We start from the raw sequence: 15,449 nt of genomic DNA, 5'->3' as shown, positions 1-15,449 counted from the left end.
AGATCGAAAGTGATAAAATCTTGCGGTGGAGAATCGAGCTCTCCACCTATAATTCCGAGATTTTGTATCGCAAGCTCAACGCGCCCCCAGACGCCCTCTCCTGAGGTACATGTGCCAGCGCACAAGTAGACCGACTCCGGGCCGTGCACGACAGCCTTTGTCACTCGGGGGTCACTCGACTGTACCACCTCATCAAAGCTCACAACCTGCCCTACTCTGTCGAGGACATACGGACAGTCACCAGAAACTGCCAGGTCTGTGCGGAGTGCAAGCCGCACTTCTACCGGCCAGACCATGCGAACCTCGTGAAGGCCTCCCACCCCTTTGAACGCCTCAGCGTGGATTTCAAAGGGCCCCTCCCCTCCACCGACCGAAACACGTATATTCTCAGTGTGGTCGATGAATTCTGCAGGTTCCCCTTCGCCATCCCATGCCCTGATATGACATCTGCCACCGTCATCAAGGCCCTCAACACCATCTTCGCTCTGTTCGGTTTCTATATCCACAGTGGCAGGGGATCCTCATTCATGAGCGATGTGCTGCATCAGTTCCTGCTCAGCAGGAGTATCGCCTCCGGCAGGACGACCAGCTATAACCCCCGGGGAAACGGGCAGGTAGAGAGGGAGAATGGGATGGTTTGGAGGGCCGTCCAGCTGGCCCTACGGTCCAAAAACCTCCCAGCCTCTCGCTGGCAGGAGGTCCTCCCTGATGCACTACACTCCATATGGTCTCTACTGTGCACCGCCACAAATAACACAGCCCATGAACGTGTTTTTACCTTCCCCAGGAAGTCCACATCCGGGGTGTCGCTCCCGACTTGGCTCGCAGCTCCAGGACCGGTCCTTCTACATAGGCATGTCCGACTCCACAAGGCGGACCCTTTGGTGGACAGGGTGCACTTGCTCCACGCCAACCCCCAGTATGCCTACGTGGAGTTCCCCGACGGCCGCCAGGATACTGTCTCACTCAGGGCCCTGGCTCCCTCAGGTTCCACTCCGGCACACTTCCCCACCCACGCGTCATCCTCCCCTCCCCCGGCGCTCCCAACATTAGTCCCACCAGGTCCATCCCTCCTTCCCCTTCCCACGCTAGAGGACGAGGAAGATTTTGGCACGCTCCCGGAGTCATCCGACTGTGTGAGGGGTCTCGTTCGTGGCTTGGAACCCTGGGGGACTCCGCCTCTTAAAGGGGCAAGGTATTCCTATCATCACAGACTGCTGGCCAGCACCAACACTGCTAGCACCGACGTCGCCGACACCAGCACCGCCAGCACCGACATCGCCGCCACCGTTACGTCACTCCCAGCGAACCGTCAAAGCACCGGATCGACTTAACCTCTGACGGACACCGGATTACCTAAATGGACATATTTTTTCTTCCCCTCCCCACTGTAAATTATTTGTAAATCTGTATATAGTTCCACGCCACCCTGCCGGGCTCATTTTTAACAGGGGTGAATTGGGTGAACCACTGTGCACCTGTATTAGGGGATGTACGGTAGGACCTGCACTACAGGTTTGCCGGTAGCCCCTGCTGGCTAGCTCCGCCCACAAGGAGCCGTATAAATATGCGTGCCCTCCTCCTGATCAGCCACAGTTGTACCGATCTGAGTCTTTCATGCAATTGATCGTGCATCAAAAGGTCACTTTGTTTCTGTTTGTCAGGCCTGGTCGGTCCCCGCTGATTCCAGGCCCGGCATTTCTACACCCCCTACGTGCAACCCAGGGGCGCCACCGTATTCCCCACCGCAAGCCACGTGCGGCCTGTGGGCGCCGCCATCTTTGATGCCGCCCGCCATGTGCACCCTATGGGCGCGGCACCATTCTGGACCGCGCCGTAGGACCCCTACTCGTCTGGCCGTTCACCGCATACTGCTACCTCCGCCACCGTTGATCAGCGGCCTCACGACCCTTAAGGTTGATCCACCTTCCCTGTTTGCAAACCTCACCCCGGACTGCAAACCCATCGCCACTAGGAGCAGGCGGTACCGTGCCCAGGACAGGACCTTCAGCAGGTCGGAGGTCCAACGGCTTCTGCGGGAGGGGGCTCATTGAGGCCAGCAGCAGCCCCTGGAGAGATCAAGTAGTGGTAGTGAAGACTGGGGAGAAGCACAGGATGGTCATTGACTACAGTCAGACCATCAATCGGTCACACAGCTCGACGCGTACCCCCTCCCACACATATCTGACATGGTCAATCAGATTGTGCAGTATCGAGTCTTTTCCAAAATACACTTGAAGTCTGCCTACCACCAGCTCCCCATCCACCCGGAGGACCGCCAATACACTGCGTTCAAAGCAGATGGCTGCCTCTATCACTTCCTTAGGGTTCCCTTCGACGTCACTAATGGGGTCTCGGTCTTCCAGCGAGAGATGGATCGGATGGTTGACCAGTATGGACTGCGGGCCACCTTCCCGTACCTAGATAACGTCACCTTCTGCGGCCATGATCAGCAGGACCACGATGCAAATCTCCAAAAATTCCTCCATACCGAAAACTCCTTAATCTCACATGAAATAAGGAGAAATGCATGTTCCGCACCAACTGCCTAGCCATCCTTGGCTACGGAGTGGAAAATGGAGTCCTCGGGCCCGACCCTGACCGACTCCTGGAACTCCCTCTCCCCCACTCCCCCAAGGCCCTGAAACGTTGCTTGGAGTTTTTCTCATATTACGCCCAGTGGGTCCCTAATTATGCGGACAAGGCCCGCCCACTCATCACGTCCACAGTTTTTCCCCTGCCAGGCCTTCAACCACATCAAGGCCGACATCGCCAAGGCCACGATGCACGTGGTCGATGAATCCCTCCACTTTCAAGTGGAGAACGATGCATCGGACGTGGTTCTGGCTGCCACCCTCAACCAGGCGGGCAGGCACATGGCTTTCTTTTCCCGCACCCTCCATGCCTCCGAAATTCGGCACTCCTCTGTCGAGAAGGAGGCCCAAGCCATTGTGGAAGCTGGGCGGCGTTGGAGGCATTACCTGGCCGGCAGGAGATTCACTCTCCTCACTGATCAACGGTCGGTTGCCTTCATGTTTAATAATACACAGCGGGGCAAGATCAAAAATGAAAAGATCTTGAGGTGGAGGATCGAGCACTCCACCTATAACTATGAGACCTTGTATCGCCCAGGGAAGCACAATGAGCCCCCCAATGCCATATCCCGCAGTACATGTGCCAGGGTACAGGTGGACCGACTCCAGGCTCTCCACTATGACCTCTGCCACCCGGGGGTCACCCGGTTCTTCCATTTTGTCAAGGCCCTCACCTGCTCTACTCCATTGAGGAGGTCAGGACCGTCACCAGAGATGGCCAGATAGAGCACACCTGGTGAAGGCCTCACGCCCCTTTGAATGCCACAGCATGGACCTCAAAGGGCCCCTCCCCTCCACCGACCGCAACGTGTGCTCCCTCAACGTTATTGATGAGTACTCCCGGTTCCCCTTCACCATCCCATGCCCCGACATGACTTCTGCCATGGTAATTAAAGCCCTGCACAGCATCTTCACTCTGTTCAGTTTCCCCACCTATATCCACAGCGATCGGGGATCCTCTTTCATTAGCGATGAGCTGCATCAGTTCCTGCTCAGCAAGGGCATCGCCTCGAGCAGGACGACCAGCTACAACCCCCGGGGAAACGGGGCAGGTGGAGAGGGAGAACGGGATGGTCTGGAAGGCCGTCCTGCTGGCCCTTCGGTCTAAAGATCTCCCGGTCTCCCGCTGGCAGGAGGTCCTCCCCGATGTGCTCCACTCCATCTGGTCGCTCCTCTGCACCACCACTAATGAGACCCCTCATGAACGTGTGTTTGCCCTCCCCAGGAAGTCCATCTCTGGGATTTCGCTCCCAACATGGCTGACAGTTCCTGGACCTGTCCTCCTCTGGAAGCACATGCAGAGCCATAAATCGGACCCCTTGGTCGAGGAAGTCCATCTCCTACATGAAAATCCGCAGGACGTTTATGTGGCACAGCCCGACGGGCATCAAGACACAGTCTCCCTCCGGGACCTGGCACCCGCTGGGTCCCCATCCATGACCCCCGACCTGACACCGTCCCCCCCCCCCCCCCCGGTTGCCTCATTCACCCCTGCGTCACTCACCCTCCCTCCAGCGAACCTCACCGCAGCCCCCACCCCAGCAGGGTGGATCTACTCAGGGGTGACGAAGACGAGGACAACACGCTCCCGGAGTCGCAGGTCACCACATCGGCGCCCACATCACCACCAGGACTGAGGCGATCGCGGCGGAGGGTCAAAGCCCCCGACAGACTTAATTTGTAATGTTTCCAACCCCCCCCCCGCTGGACTCTTTTTTTAACAGGGGGTAAATGTGGTAAACACCACTAGTGATCTATTGTATGTATTATGGCACTGCCCGTATATTAGAGGTACAAGGGTAAATCCCTGTCTGCTGGCTCCACCCAGCAGGCAGCATATAAAAGTGTGTGCTCTCCTGCGCTGCAGCCATTCTGGTTCCAGCTACAGGAGGCACAACATCTTGTTCAATAAAGCCTCGATTATTCCACCATTCTTGTCTCGTGGTAATTGCCATCACCAGCCACATATTTATACATGTATATCTACAGTTTTAGTTCCTTGTCCTTCTCGATTTCCTTGTGTATCCTCCTCCTCCCCCATCTTTTTCATCTTTATCCCGTGACTCGCTTGTGTCTGCCCCCTCCCTCCCTCCCTCCCTCTCCCACTTACTCTACTGGTTGTTGGCTACGAACAGATCTTGGAACAAGTTGCTGAGCAGCTTCCACGTCCTGTGGAAGACCTCGTACTACCCTCATATGGCAAATTAAATTTTCTCCAATTTGAGAAATTCCGGCATGTCCGCCTGCCAGTCTGCAGCATGGGTGGTGTTGCCGATAGCCAGCCGAGCAGGATTCTCCGGCGGGCGATCAAGGAAGCAAAGACTAGAGCATCGGCCCATGAAGAGTTCTGGCTGGCCCAAGACCCCAAAGGCTGTCACATTTGGGTATGGCTTTACCCTCACTCCCACAGCCCTGGACATGGCCTCAAAAAAGGTTGTTCAGTACCCAGCAAGTCAGGGGCAAGCCCGGAACATGTGGGTGTGGTTGTCTGGGCCTCCCTGGCACAGTTCATGTTTGTCTTCCACTTCCGGAAAGAACCCACTCTTTTGAGTTCTGGTTAGATGCACTCTGTGCACTACCTTACTCTGAGCCCTGCGCATGAGGAGGTGAAGTATTGTCCTGTCCAGTTCTTCGATCTAGAGTCCTCCCTCTATTTCTATGCCTAGTTCTTCCTCCCATTTTTCCCTTGTCTCATCCAGGGGGGAGCGTATGTCCCCCAACAGTCACTCGTACAGGTCCCCACTGTTTCTCTTCCTGAGGTCGCCTTCGTCCAGGAGTTCCTCGATTAACGAATGTCTTCGTTTCTGGGGGCACATCGTTGTTTCCTTACGGAGGAGGTTTTTGACCCTGTATGTGTCTTAGTTCATTTCCTTTTAGTAGTTGGAACCTCCCCGTGAATTCCCCCAGGGTCGCTACTCTGTCATCTGTGTACATGTCCCTAACCGTCCGTGTCCCCTTGTCCTGTCTCCACCTTTTGAAGGTGGTGTCCATTATAGCAGGAGTAAACCTTTGGTGTTATAGATGGGAGCCATCGTGGACATTTTGGTTTGGCTGAAATGCTGCTCATCTAGTACCACATTCGGAGCATGGCTACCACCAATGGGCTTCTCGAGTGCTTGGCCAGGGAGATGGGAGTACGGTTGTGACTAGAGCTCGGAGGGACGTCCCTATGCAGGCACTAATGTGCCAGGGGGATGGGAACCAGATTAGGAAGTTAGAGGTCAGTAAAGAAGCAGCAACTAACGCCAGTAAGGTACGAGATAATAAACTCAATGTGACTAAGGGGAAGAGTAGACAGGGAAGAGATGATGAACGCAAAGGGACAGGTGGTCTGAGGTGCATTTGTTTTAATGCGAGAAGTGTAGCAGGTAAAGCAGATGAACTTAGAGCTTGGATCAGTACCTGGGAATATGATGTTATTGGTATTACTGAGACTTGGTTGAGGGAAGGGCAGGACTGGCAACTGAATATCCCAGGGTATAGATGCTTCAGGAGGGATAGAGTGGGAAGTAGAAGGGGGGGAGGAGTTGCATTACTCGTTGGAGATGATATCACAGCTGTGATTAAGGAGGGCACGATGGAGGATTCGAGTACTGAGGCAATATGTGTGGAGCTAAGAAATAGGAAGGGTGCAGTAACATTGTTGGGACTTTACTACAGGCCTCCCAAAAGTGAGCATGAGTAGAGGTACAAATATAGAACATAGAACATAGAACAGTACAGCACAGAACAGGCCCTTCGGCCCTCGATGTTGTGCCGAGCAATGATCACCCTACTCAAACCCACGTATCCACCCTATACCCGTAACCCAACAACCCCCCCTTAACCTTACATTTTAGGACACTACGGGAAATTTAGCATGGCCAATCCACCTAACCCGCACATCTTTGGACTGTGGGAGGAAACCGGAGAACCCGGAGGAAACCCACGCAGACACGGGGAGGACGTGCAGACTCCGCACAGACAGTGACCCAGCCGGGAATCGAACCTGGGACCCTGGAGCTGTGAAGCATTTATGCTAACCACCATGCTACCGTGCTGCCCCAAATGCAGACAGATTATAGAAAAATGTCAGAGCAATAGGGTGGTTGTGATGGGAGATTTTAACTTCCCCAACATTGAATGGGATTCGTGTAGTGTTGGAGGTGCAGATGGAGCAGAGTTTGTAAGGAGCATCCAGGAGAGTTTTTTAGAGCAGTATGTAAATAGTCCAACTCGGGAAGGGGCCATACTTGACCTGGTATTGGGGAATGATCCCGGCCAGGTGGTTGATGTTTCAGTTGATTACTTTGGGAATAGCGATCACAATTCCGTAAGTTTTAGAATACTCATGGACAAGGACAAGAGTGGTCCGAAAGGAAGAGTGCTAAATTGGGGAAAGGCAGAGGATAACAAAATTCGGCAGGAGCTAGGGAATGTGGATTGGGAGCAGCTGTTTAAGGGTAAATCCACATTTGAAATGTGGGAGTCTTTTAAGGAAAGGTTGATTAGAGTGCAGGACAGACATGTTCCTGTGAAAATGAGAGATAGAAATGGCAAGATTAGGGAACCATGGATGACGGGTGAAATTGTGAGACTAGCTAAGATGAAAACGGAAGCATTCTTAAGATCGAGGCAACTTAAAACCGATGAAGCTTTGGAGGAATATCGGGAAAGTAGGACGAATCTCAAACGTGCAATAAAGAGGGCTAAAAGGGGTCACGAAATATCTTTGGCTAACAGGGTTAAGGAAAATCCTAAAGCCTTTTATTCGTATATAAGGAACAAGAGGGTAACTAGAGAGAGGATTGGCCCACTCAAAGACAAAAGAGGGAATTTATGCGTGGAGTCAGAGGAAATGGGTGAGATTCTTAATGAGTACTTTGCATCGGTATTCACCAAGGAGAGGGACAGGACGGATGTTGAGGATAGGGACAGATGTTTAAATACTCTAGGTCAAGTTGTCATACGGAAGGGGGAAATTTTGTGTATTCTAAAAGACATTAAGGTGGACAGGTCCCCAGGACCGGATGGGATCTATCCCAGGTTACTGAAGGAAGCGAGGGTCGAAATAGCTGGGGCCTTAACATATATCTTTGCAGCATCCTTGAGCACAGGTGAGGTCCCGGAGGACTGGAGAATTGCTAATGTTGTCCCTTTGTTTAAGAAGGGTAGCAGGGATAATCCAGGGAATTATAGACCTGTGAGCCGGACGTCAGTGGTAGGCAAACTGTTGGAGAAGATACTGAGCGATAGGATCTATTCACATATGGAAGAAAATAGACTTATCAGTGATAGGCAGCATGGTTTTGTGCAGGGATGGTCATGTCTTACAAACCTAATAGAATTCTTTGAGGAAGTGACAAAGTTAATTGATGAGGGAAGGGCTGTAGATGTCATATACATGGACTTTAGTAAGGCGTTTGATAAGGTTTCCCATGGCAGGTTGATGGAAAAAGTGAAGTCGTATGGGGTTCAGGGTGTACTAGCTAGATGGATAAAGAGCTGGCTGATTAACAGGAGACAGAGAGTAGTGGTGGAAGGGAGTGTCTCAAAATGGAGAAAGGTGACTAGTGGTGTTCCACAGGGATCCGTGCTCGGACCACTGTTGTTTGTGATCTACATAAATGACCTGGAGGAAGGTATAGGTGGTCTGATTAGCAAGTTTGCAGATGATACTAAGATTGGTGGAGTTGCAGATAGCGAGGAGGACTGTCAGAGAATACAACAAAATATAGATAGATTGGAGAGTTGGGCAGAGAAATGGCAGATGGAGTTCAACCCAGGCAAATGCGAGGTGATGCATTTTGAAAGATCAAATTCAAGAGCGGACTATATGGTCAATGGAAGGGTCCTGGGGAAAATTGATGTACAGAGAGATCTGGGAGTTCAGGTCCATTGTACCCTGAAGGTGGCAACGTAGGTTGATAGAGTGGTCAAGAAGGCATACAGCATGCTTGCCTTCATCGGACCGGGTATTGAGTACAAGAGTCGGCAGGTCATGTTACAGTTGTATAGGACTTTGGTTAGGCCACATTTGGAATACTGCGTGCAGTTCTGGTCGCCACATTACCAGAAGGATGTGGATGCTTTGGAGAGGGTGCAGAGGAGGTTCACCAGGATGTTGCCTGGTATGGAGGGTGCTAGCTATGAAGAAAGGTTGAGTAGATTAGGATTGTTTTCATTGGAAAGACGGAGGTTGAGGAGGGACCTGATTGAGGTCTACAAAATTATGAGAGGTATGGACAGGGTGCATAGCAACAAGCTTTTTCCAAGAGTGGGGGTATCAGTTACAAGGGGTCACGATTTCAAGGTGAGAGGGGGTAAGTTTAAGGGAGATGTGCGTGGAAAGATTTTTACGCAGAGGGTGATGGGTGCCTGGAACGCTTTACCAGCGGAGTTGGTAGAGGCGGGCACGATAGCATCATTTAAGATGCATCTAGACAGATATATGAACGGGCGGGAACAGAGGGAAGTAGACCTTGGAAAATAGGAGACAGATTTAGATAAAGGTTCTGGATCAGCGCAGGCTGGGAGGGCCGAAGGGCCTGTTCCTGTGCTGTAATTTTCTTTGTTCTTTGTTCTTTATCACCTTCACCCATCCCCTCACTCTTTCTGCTGTTGCCGCCTCGTGGTAGAATGGTAGATTTGGGAGGGTGAGAACTCACATGTTTCTTATTCTTTGTAGGACCATGTTTTGGATCCACAGGTTCCTCCCCCCAACACACACACACACAAACGCCATAATTAGTTTGTCTCCCATGCTGAAGAAGGCCTCGGGGATGTGGATCAGGAGGAATCTGAACAGGAAGAGGGACCTGGACAGTACATTCATTTTGATCGTCTGCACTCTCCCTGCCAGGGTGGGTGGGAGTGGGCCCCACCTCTGCGGGTCCTTTTTGACTTCCTCTACCAGACTCATCAGGTTCCATTTGTGGATCCGTGTCGAGTTATGGACTATTTGGATCCCCAGTAGCAAAATTTGGTCTGGGAATTTTTGAACTGCAGTTCACAGGTACAATCTCACCTTTGCTCAGGTTAAGTTAGTAGCCCGAGAAGGCTCTGAACTCCTTTAGAAGTTTCATTATCCCTTCCATGCTGGCCCAGAGGTGTTGCGGGGGGGGGGGGGGGGGGGGGGGGGGGGGGGGGGAGGGTGGCGATTGCAATGTCGAGGAGCAGTTCATCTACATAGTGGAACTCTAGTTTCCTGCCATGTCCCGACTTGCAGCCATTTTCCTGCAGGCAGGAGAGGCGAGGAACCACCTCCAAGAGGTGGGTAATTTGCTAACTCACTTTTAAAAAAGATTTAAGACCATTGATTGGAAGCCAAATGGGATCTTCCAGTCAGCCTCCAAAACCCACTGTGGTGTCAGGAGTACGGCGGGTGCCTGGTGGTAGATGGGGGTTGTAGCGGTTACTGTGGATCACACAGAGTCCCCCTCCCGTTGCCCACCATGCCATAGCAGCAGGTACAGGTCACTCAGTGGATAGGAACTCCCCCTCTACAACAGTGGACTGGCAGTTGCGGCAATTTTCACTTTTAGATTGGTTTCTGTAGCTGAAAGCCACCACAAGACCCCCCCCCCCCCCCTATCACTTAGCACAGAAGACTGCAGCTTCTTCCTTGCTGGAGAGTCTACACTCTCCCCCGCGCCCCCTCCCACACCCCACCTTTGAGGGTCCACCCACACTCCTTAATTGTCCAGTGAACCCACTCTCTGACCTCTAACCGGCTGAGCAAGCTAGAAATGGTCAGGCTACTGTTTGTGACGTGACGCATTTGAACCCGATGTTGGGGTCCCAACCTTAGATGGAAAATCCTGCCCACGGGGCTTTGTGTTAGAATATAATAAGTCATCCGTCAGAGCAGTAAAGTTTAAATAATGTCTGGTGATGGATATCTGAATAAATCACCAGCTCTGCTTTTCCAGCATTGGGTTACTGAAGCATTGCTGTTGTGCGATAACCAATGTCTACAGGAAAGTGTATTTCGGTAAAATTTCTTGTTGCCACATAGCAACACTCCTTCCCAATGCGCCTTTTTCAAAAAAAATTGTAACAGAATTTGAGGGTATAATAAAATGATTGGGTTAACGTTGAAGCCTGGATGGTATGTGTTTGGGTTTAATAGAATGGGGCCGATTTCCCTCCTCAATGCCCTGCAGCTGTTGCCTTGTTTGGGTGCAGTCAGTGGGAAAATCGGCTGCAGTAGATGTGAGCCTCATAAGAAAACTGTTCAAATATACCCCGTCTATCAACTGATTTGCCTGACTGACTGCCCCCCTGGCACCGAGAAGACTAACTCTGCTCTGTGTATCTCCACGAAATTCACCTAGGGTAGTGCCAAAACTCCAGGTGTCCAGCTTTAGTAACAAAGCATTAAATAAAACCATTACTTACCCAGGAGCTTGTTCAGTAACTGATATGCACCAAGAGGCACAAAGCAACAACACCAGCAGCTCCATAACGTAAAACAAAACACCAGTCAAAACAGCCAGGTTCGAGCGACTGACTGGAAAAATGGAAAACTTTGCAGAGTTTTGAGGTCAATATTGACACTCGATTACTAATTACTGAAATATGGTGAAACTGTTCCACAATTGAACTATGTCTTTAACTATTTCATTCCCATGCATCCTCAGGCCTTCAGAGGCAAGGATTCATAATGGCCAGGATTTCTCCTCCCTCCTGTGGCGGGCATCATAGTTAGCAGGAGTAGAAAGTATTGGGGGATCAAAAAAGTAATTTTCCTTCAGTCATAAAAACATTTTGTGATTGTTTGCTCCAACTTTCAGCAGTAGGCAGCATTTCCCAGCACCCCACATCGCCTGAGGAAGGAGTAGTGCTCCGAAAGCTAGTGTTTGAAACAAACTTGTTGGACTTTAACCTGGTGTTGTAAGACTTTTTACTGAACATTTGTATTGCAGCCACCTAAAATGGACGCTGAGCTACAAAGTAAGCCAAGCGCTAAGACTGCAGGGAAACAGGCAGTTTAGCCAGAACAGCAGTCTGCAAAGAGAGCATTTTGCATTCTGCAAGTAGCAGAAACCAGTTTGGGCTCAGGTGAGAAGACCTTAGCTAGGTGCAAATGGCAAAACGCTTTGCATGCTAATGAGGCAATCAGACCTGAACACCCACACAATAGAAACATTTGATTCTGAATGGACACATTTGAATCAAGGCCCAGACATCGAGGCACCAGAAACCTCCAAACAAAAGGGCATAAGAAACGCCCCCCCCCATCACGGAGACCCCCTCGCATTGGGGAATTAAAACAGTATCGATGAGGAATTGACCCAATAGATATCCAAAGGTTAAAGCCCGCCCAAGAAGAGGGAAGGACAATGGGATCCCTATAAAAGACAGGGACCTCGTGTTGTCCGGTCTGTTATTCCGTGCTCCGACCCTGACCAAGACCTTGAAGATACACTCTGACTCCAGCCGTCGAGCACCAGCCGCCGAACCGTAAGTGCCAGTACGACGCTCGCTACGCGAACTAAGTCCGCTAGAACCCCCAGTGACCAGAACGCTTGCTGAAGGTTGCAGCCCAAGACCAGGACGAAGGCCTCGCTCCCTGACCTTGCCTGTTCCTATTAGATAAGTATTCTGATTACTTTAGTTTAGTCATAGCTTAGTCTCTTAGTGTGTGCATGAGTATTTATTATAACTGTATAATAAATATTATCGTTTGGACCTTACTAATCGGTGTATCGTCTTTATTACTTTGAACCTGACCTTGGAATACTCGTGACGGTGTCTATACAGCACCTGGCGACTCCTAAGCTGAATAAATACATAGAACAGAGCCTAGTGGTGTTAAGCACTTGGAAGTTAATACACCCCAATAAACGCGTTTTGCCCACATACCAAAACGTGCAACATTTAGTGGCGACTTCCTGACGGGACACGGTTGTAAGTGGTACCCCCACACCGTCCAGGACCCTGAAATTTGAATTAGAACTCCAAATTACAGAGAAAGTAAGAAAGTAAAGAAAATCACAAGTATTCAAGGTGTTCAAACTAATAAGCGTAATTCGGAAGTGTGTTTTAGTGCATGCGTACTAACAGGGCTGTAAGGTAAAACTGAAAGCATTTTTGTTGCGACAAACTTTCGGCAGTTTCGTGAACGGAACATAGTGTAAGCCGTACCCGTTTCTTGAAACACAACCCCAGCAACCCCCTGTTCCAAATTAACTAAAAGAGAGTCAGAGAAAATGGCCATGCAGGCAATGGAACGTCTGATGGATCCAGAAAGGTTTGTGGTCGCAGCGACCAGCAGCAGTAGCAGGGTAGGTCAGTGTCCCACGTGGGAGCTGGAACTCCGCAAATATCTGCAAGGAAAGGGATGGCCCCTTTAGAAAGAGTTTTGTTTGAATGAGGAGACAGGTCCCGGAAGTATAGGACATACTTGGTGGGAGAACCTCTCTCAAATTCACAAAAAGAACCTTAGAAAAGCGATGGCGATTGTGTCCTGTTTGGCACAATTGCGAGGCACAGAGGAGATCGTCAGGACGCTCCGGGCAGATTTAGAAGAAAGGAACCGAATGAGTAAGGTCGATGTCCGGGACATTGAGAAGGAAAATCTGGATCTAAAAGGGAAGTTGGCAGAGAAAGGTAGAGAGGTGGATGATGCCAAGAGGTGCCCTGATGTGCCATCAGTCTTGTCTAGCCCATCTCAGCAGTTCCCAGACCCAGTACGAAAAGGCTTATCAGGACGTGCAACGTGCCGTTCTGATAAGAGAGGAATCAGAGAAGCAGGTGGAGGCTTTGCAGAGGCAATGCTCTGATCTCAAAGCAGCTTTGAGAGCACTCCATGCTGCAACCACAGAGCAAAGGCAAAGTACTGTGGATCACGCGAAATGCAGGAAACAGATTGCAGAGCTGCAATCGCTGCTTTCGGTGCAAAATGGGTTCCAAAGCACCTTTGGAACCCAGTTAGATGGAGAAAATGCCCCAGATTGGCAAGAATTAAGTGAGACAGCGCAGCGTTATGTTCAGGGAACATGTGCGCCAGCAGCGCAACAGAAAAGGCAAGCACCCCAACCCCCTACAGATCAGATCATAACCGCACCCATGAATCCCGTAACCACGCAGAGAAAAGCTATAACAGAAGGCGCACCAGATATAACCTACACCACCCCCTTAACTGTAACCCAGCTCAGGGACGCATGTGAGAAGATCACTCCGTTCCTCCCCACCGCAGACCCCCACCAGTTCTTTGCTAAAGTAAAACAACAGGCGACCATGTACGGCCTGGATGAGAGAGAGCAGGTTAAGCTCACCGTGCTGAGCTTAGACCAGTCCGTGGTAGCAGCCCTCCCCGACCCACAGAACGTTGCCGGAGGCACCCTAGAGGAGATGCACACCTCCATTTTAGATGCCATAGGGTATAATCGAGGTGACCCCGTAGAAGGACTTAATAAGTGCCGGCAGAAAAGATCCGAACACCCCACAGCATTCGCAGGAAGGCTGTGGATTCATTTCAACGCAGTTTTCGGCGATTTAAATAGAGCGCATTTGAACCGGGAAAATATGGTTAAATGGACGCGCACCATAATCTCACACGCGACAGAGGCAGGACAGAGCGCTTGCAACAGTTATGACTCCTCAGAAGAGGCCCATAATGAGAAATGGGTCCTGAAAAGGTTGTCCTGCGCTTGGGAGCAATCAATTCAGGGAAAGAGTAAGGTTAAATCCCCAGAAGAGGCTCAGGCTGCAGCAGATATTCAGGCAGTGAGAGAGCACCAGAAACCCGCATGGGTAAATGAAGGGAAGAGCAGCCCACAGCAGAAAGGACAGGAATGCTATAACTGTGGACAGTTAGGGCATTGGGCAAAGGAATGCAATGCACCCCAGCGATCTCAGAGAGGCCAGCAGACAGGCACTCTGAACCGCAGTAAGGCAAAACCGATCCACAATATAGCAGTACAGTCAGGACCCACCAATGTGGACGAGACGAACTGACGGTGTTCGGGCTCCCCCACTTGGGTCTGTGACACACTATGGGATCCATCAGGGAGACCCGTAGTCACAGCGAGAGTAAAAGGGAAGCCCATAGAGTTACTTTGGGACACAGGAGGGTCCCGCACCACCATTAACTCTCCGACCACGGCACACGCAGACACGTGGCCGACCACATCCACCATTACACTTAGCGGGTTCACAGGACACTCGCAGCAGGGACACATTACGGCACCCGTAGCAATCCAGCTAGGGAACATTTCCACAAGACACCCCGTAGTTTTAGTAAATCTTCCCCGGACAGCAGAACACATCCTGGGGATAGATTTTATGAACGCTCATAGCTTGTCATTCGACCCAGTGAACCAGTGTGTCTGGCGAATGGCTAGATCAGACAGAGCACCCGCCACCCTCACAGTAGGAGACTACGCTAATCGGATTAGCGCAGTGGGAGAGTACTCATTTGACCTGACTACACTCCACACCGACAGACAAATAAAAGCCCTACTGAACAAAATCAGGACAGCATTTGCCAGTCACCGTCATGACTGTGGCAGAATGACTGGACCAGTTCACGTTACCGGACAGGACCCCCGACCACAGAAACAGTATAGATTTCCCCTGGAAGCAGAGGTGGAAATAGAAAAGGTGATAGGAAGCTTATTGGAGCAAGGTGTGCTCAGAACGGTAGCCTCGACCAATAATGCCCCTATTTGGCCAGTGAGGAAGCCCGATGGATCATGGCGTCTGACCATCGATTATCGGGAACTCAACAAAGTAACCCCCGCAGTAGCCCCAACGGTAGCTACTAGTCCCGAGACCATGCTCAAGCAGGGACTCAACTCCAAATACTTCACGGTATTGGACATCAGTAACGGATTCTGGTCAATACCATTGGCAAAAGCGTGCCAGTAC

The 15,449-nt window shown here is 50.9% G+C and overlaps 1 protein-coding gene across 2 annotated transcripts in view; it reads right to left on the bottom strand.

The window, feature by feature from the left end:
- The window catches only part of LOC119969329 (complement C4-B-like), a 132,236-nt gene extending 121,130 nt beyond the window's left edge, over positions 1-11,106 (bottom strand). For both annotated transcript variants that reach the window (XM_038802826.1, XM_038802827.1), the window contains exon 1: positions 10,974-11,106. In XM_038802826.1, coding sequence (XP_038658754.1) covers positions 10,974-11,038 — 65 coding nt within the window. In that variant the 5' untranslated portion in view covers positions 11,039-11,106. The remainder of the gene's footprint in view (positions 1-10,973) is intronic.
- Positions 11,107-15,449: the final 4,343 nt, after the last annotated feature.

Source organism: Scyliorhinus canicula, chromosome 7, assembly GCF_902713615.1.
Source record: "Scyliorhinus canicula chromosome 7, sScyCan1.1, whole genome shotgun sequence".
NCBI lineage: Eukaryota > Metazoa > Chordata > Chondrichthyes > Carcharhiniformes > Scyliorhinidae > Scyliorhinus > Scyliorhinus canicula.
Note: the sequence above shows the minus strand (reverse complement) of the source record. Positions and strands in the feature narration are given on the sequence as shown.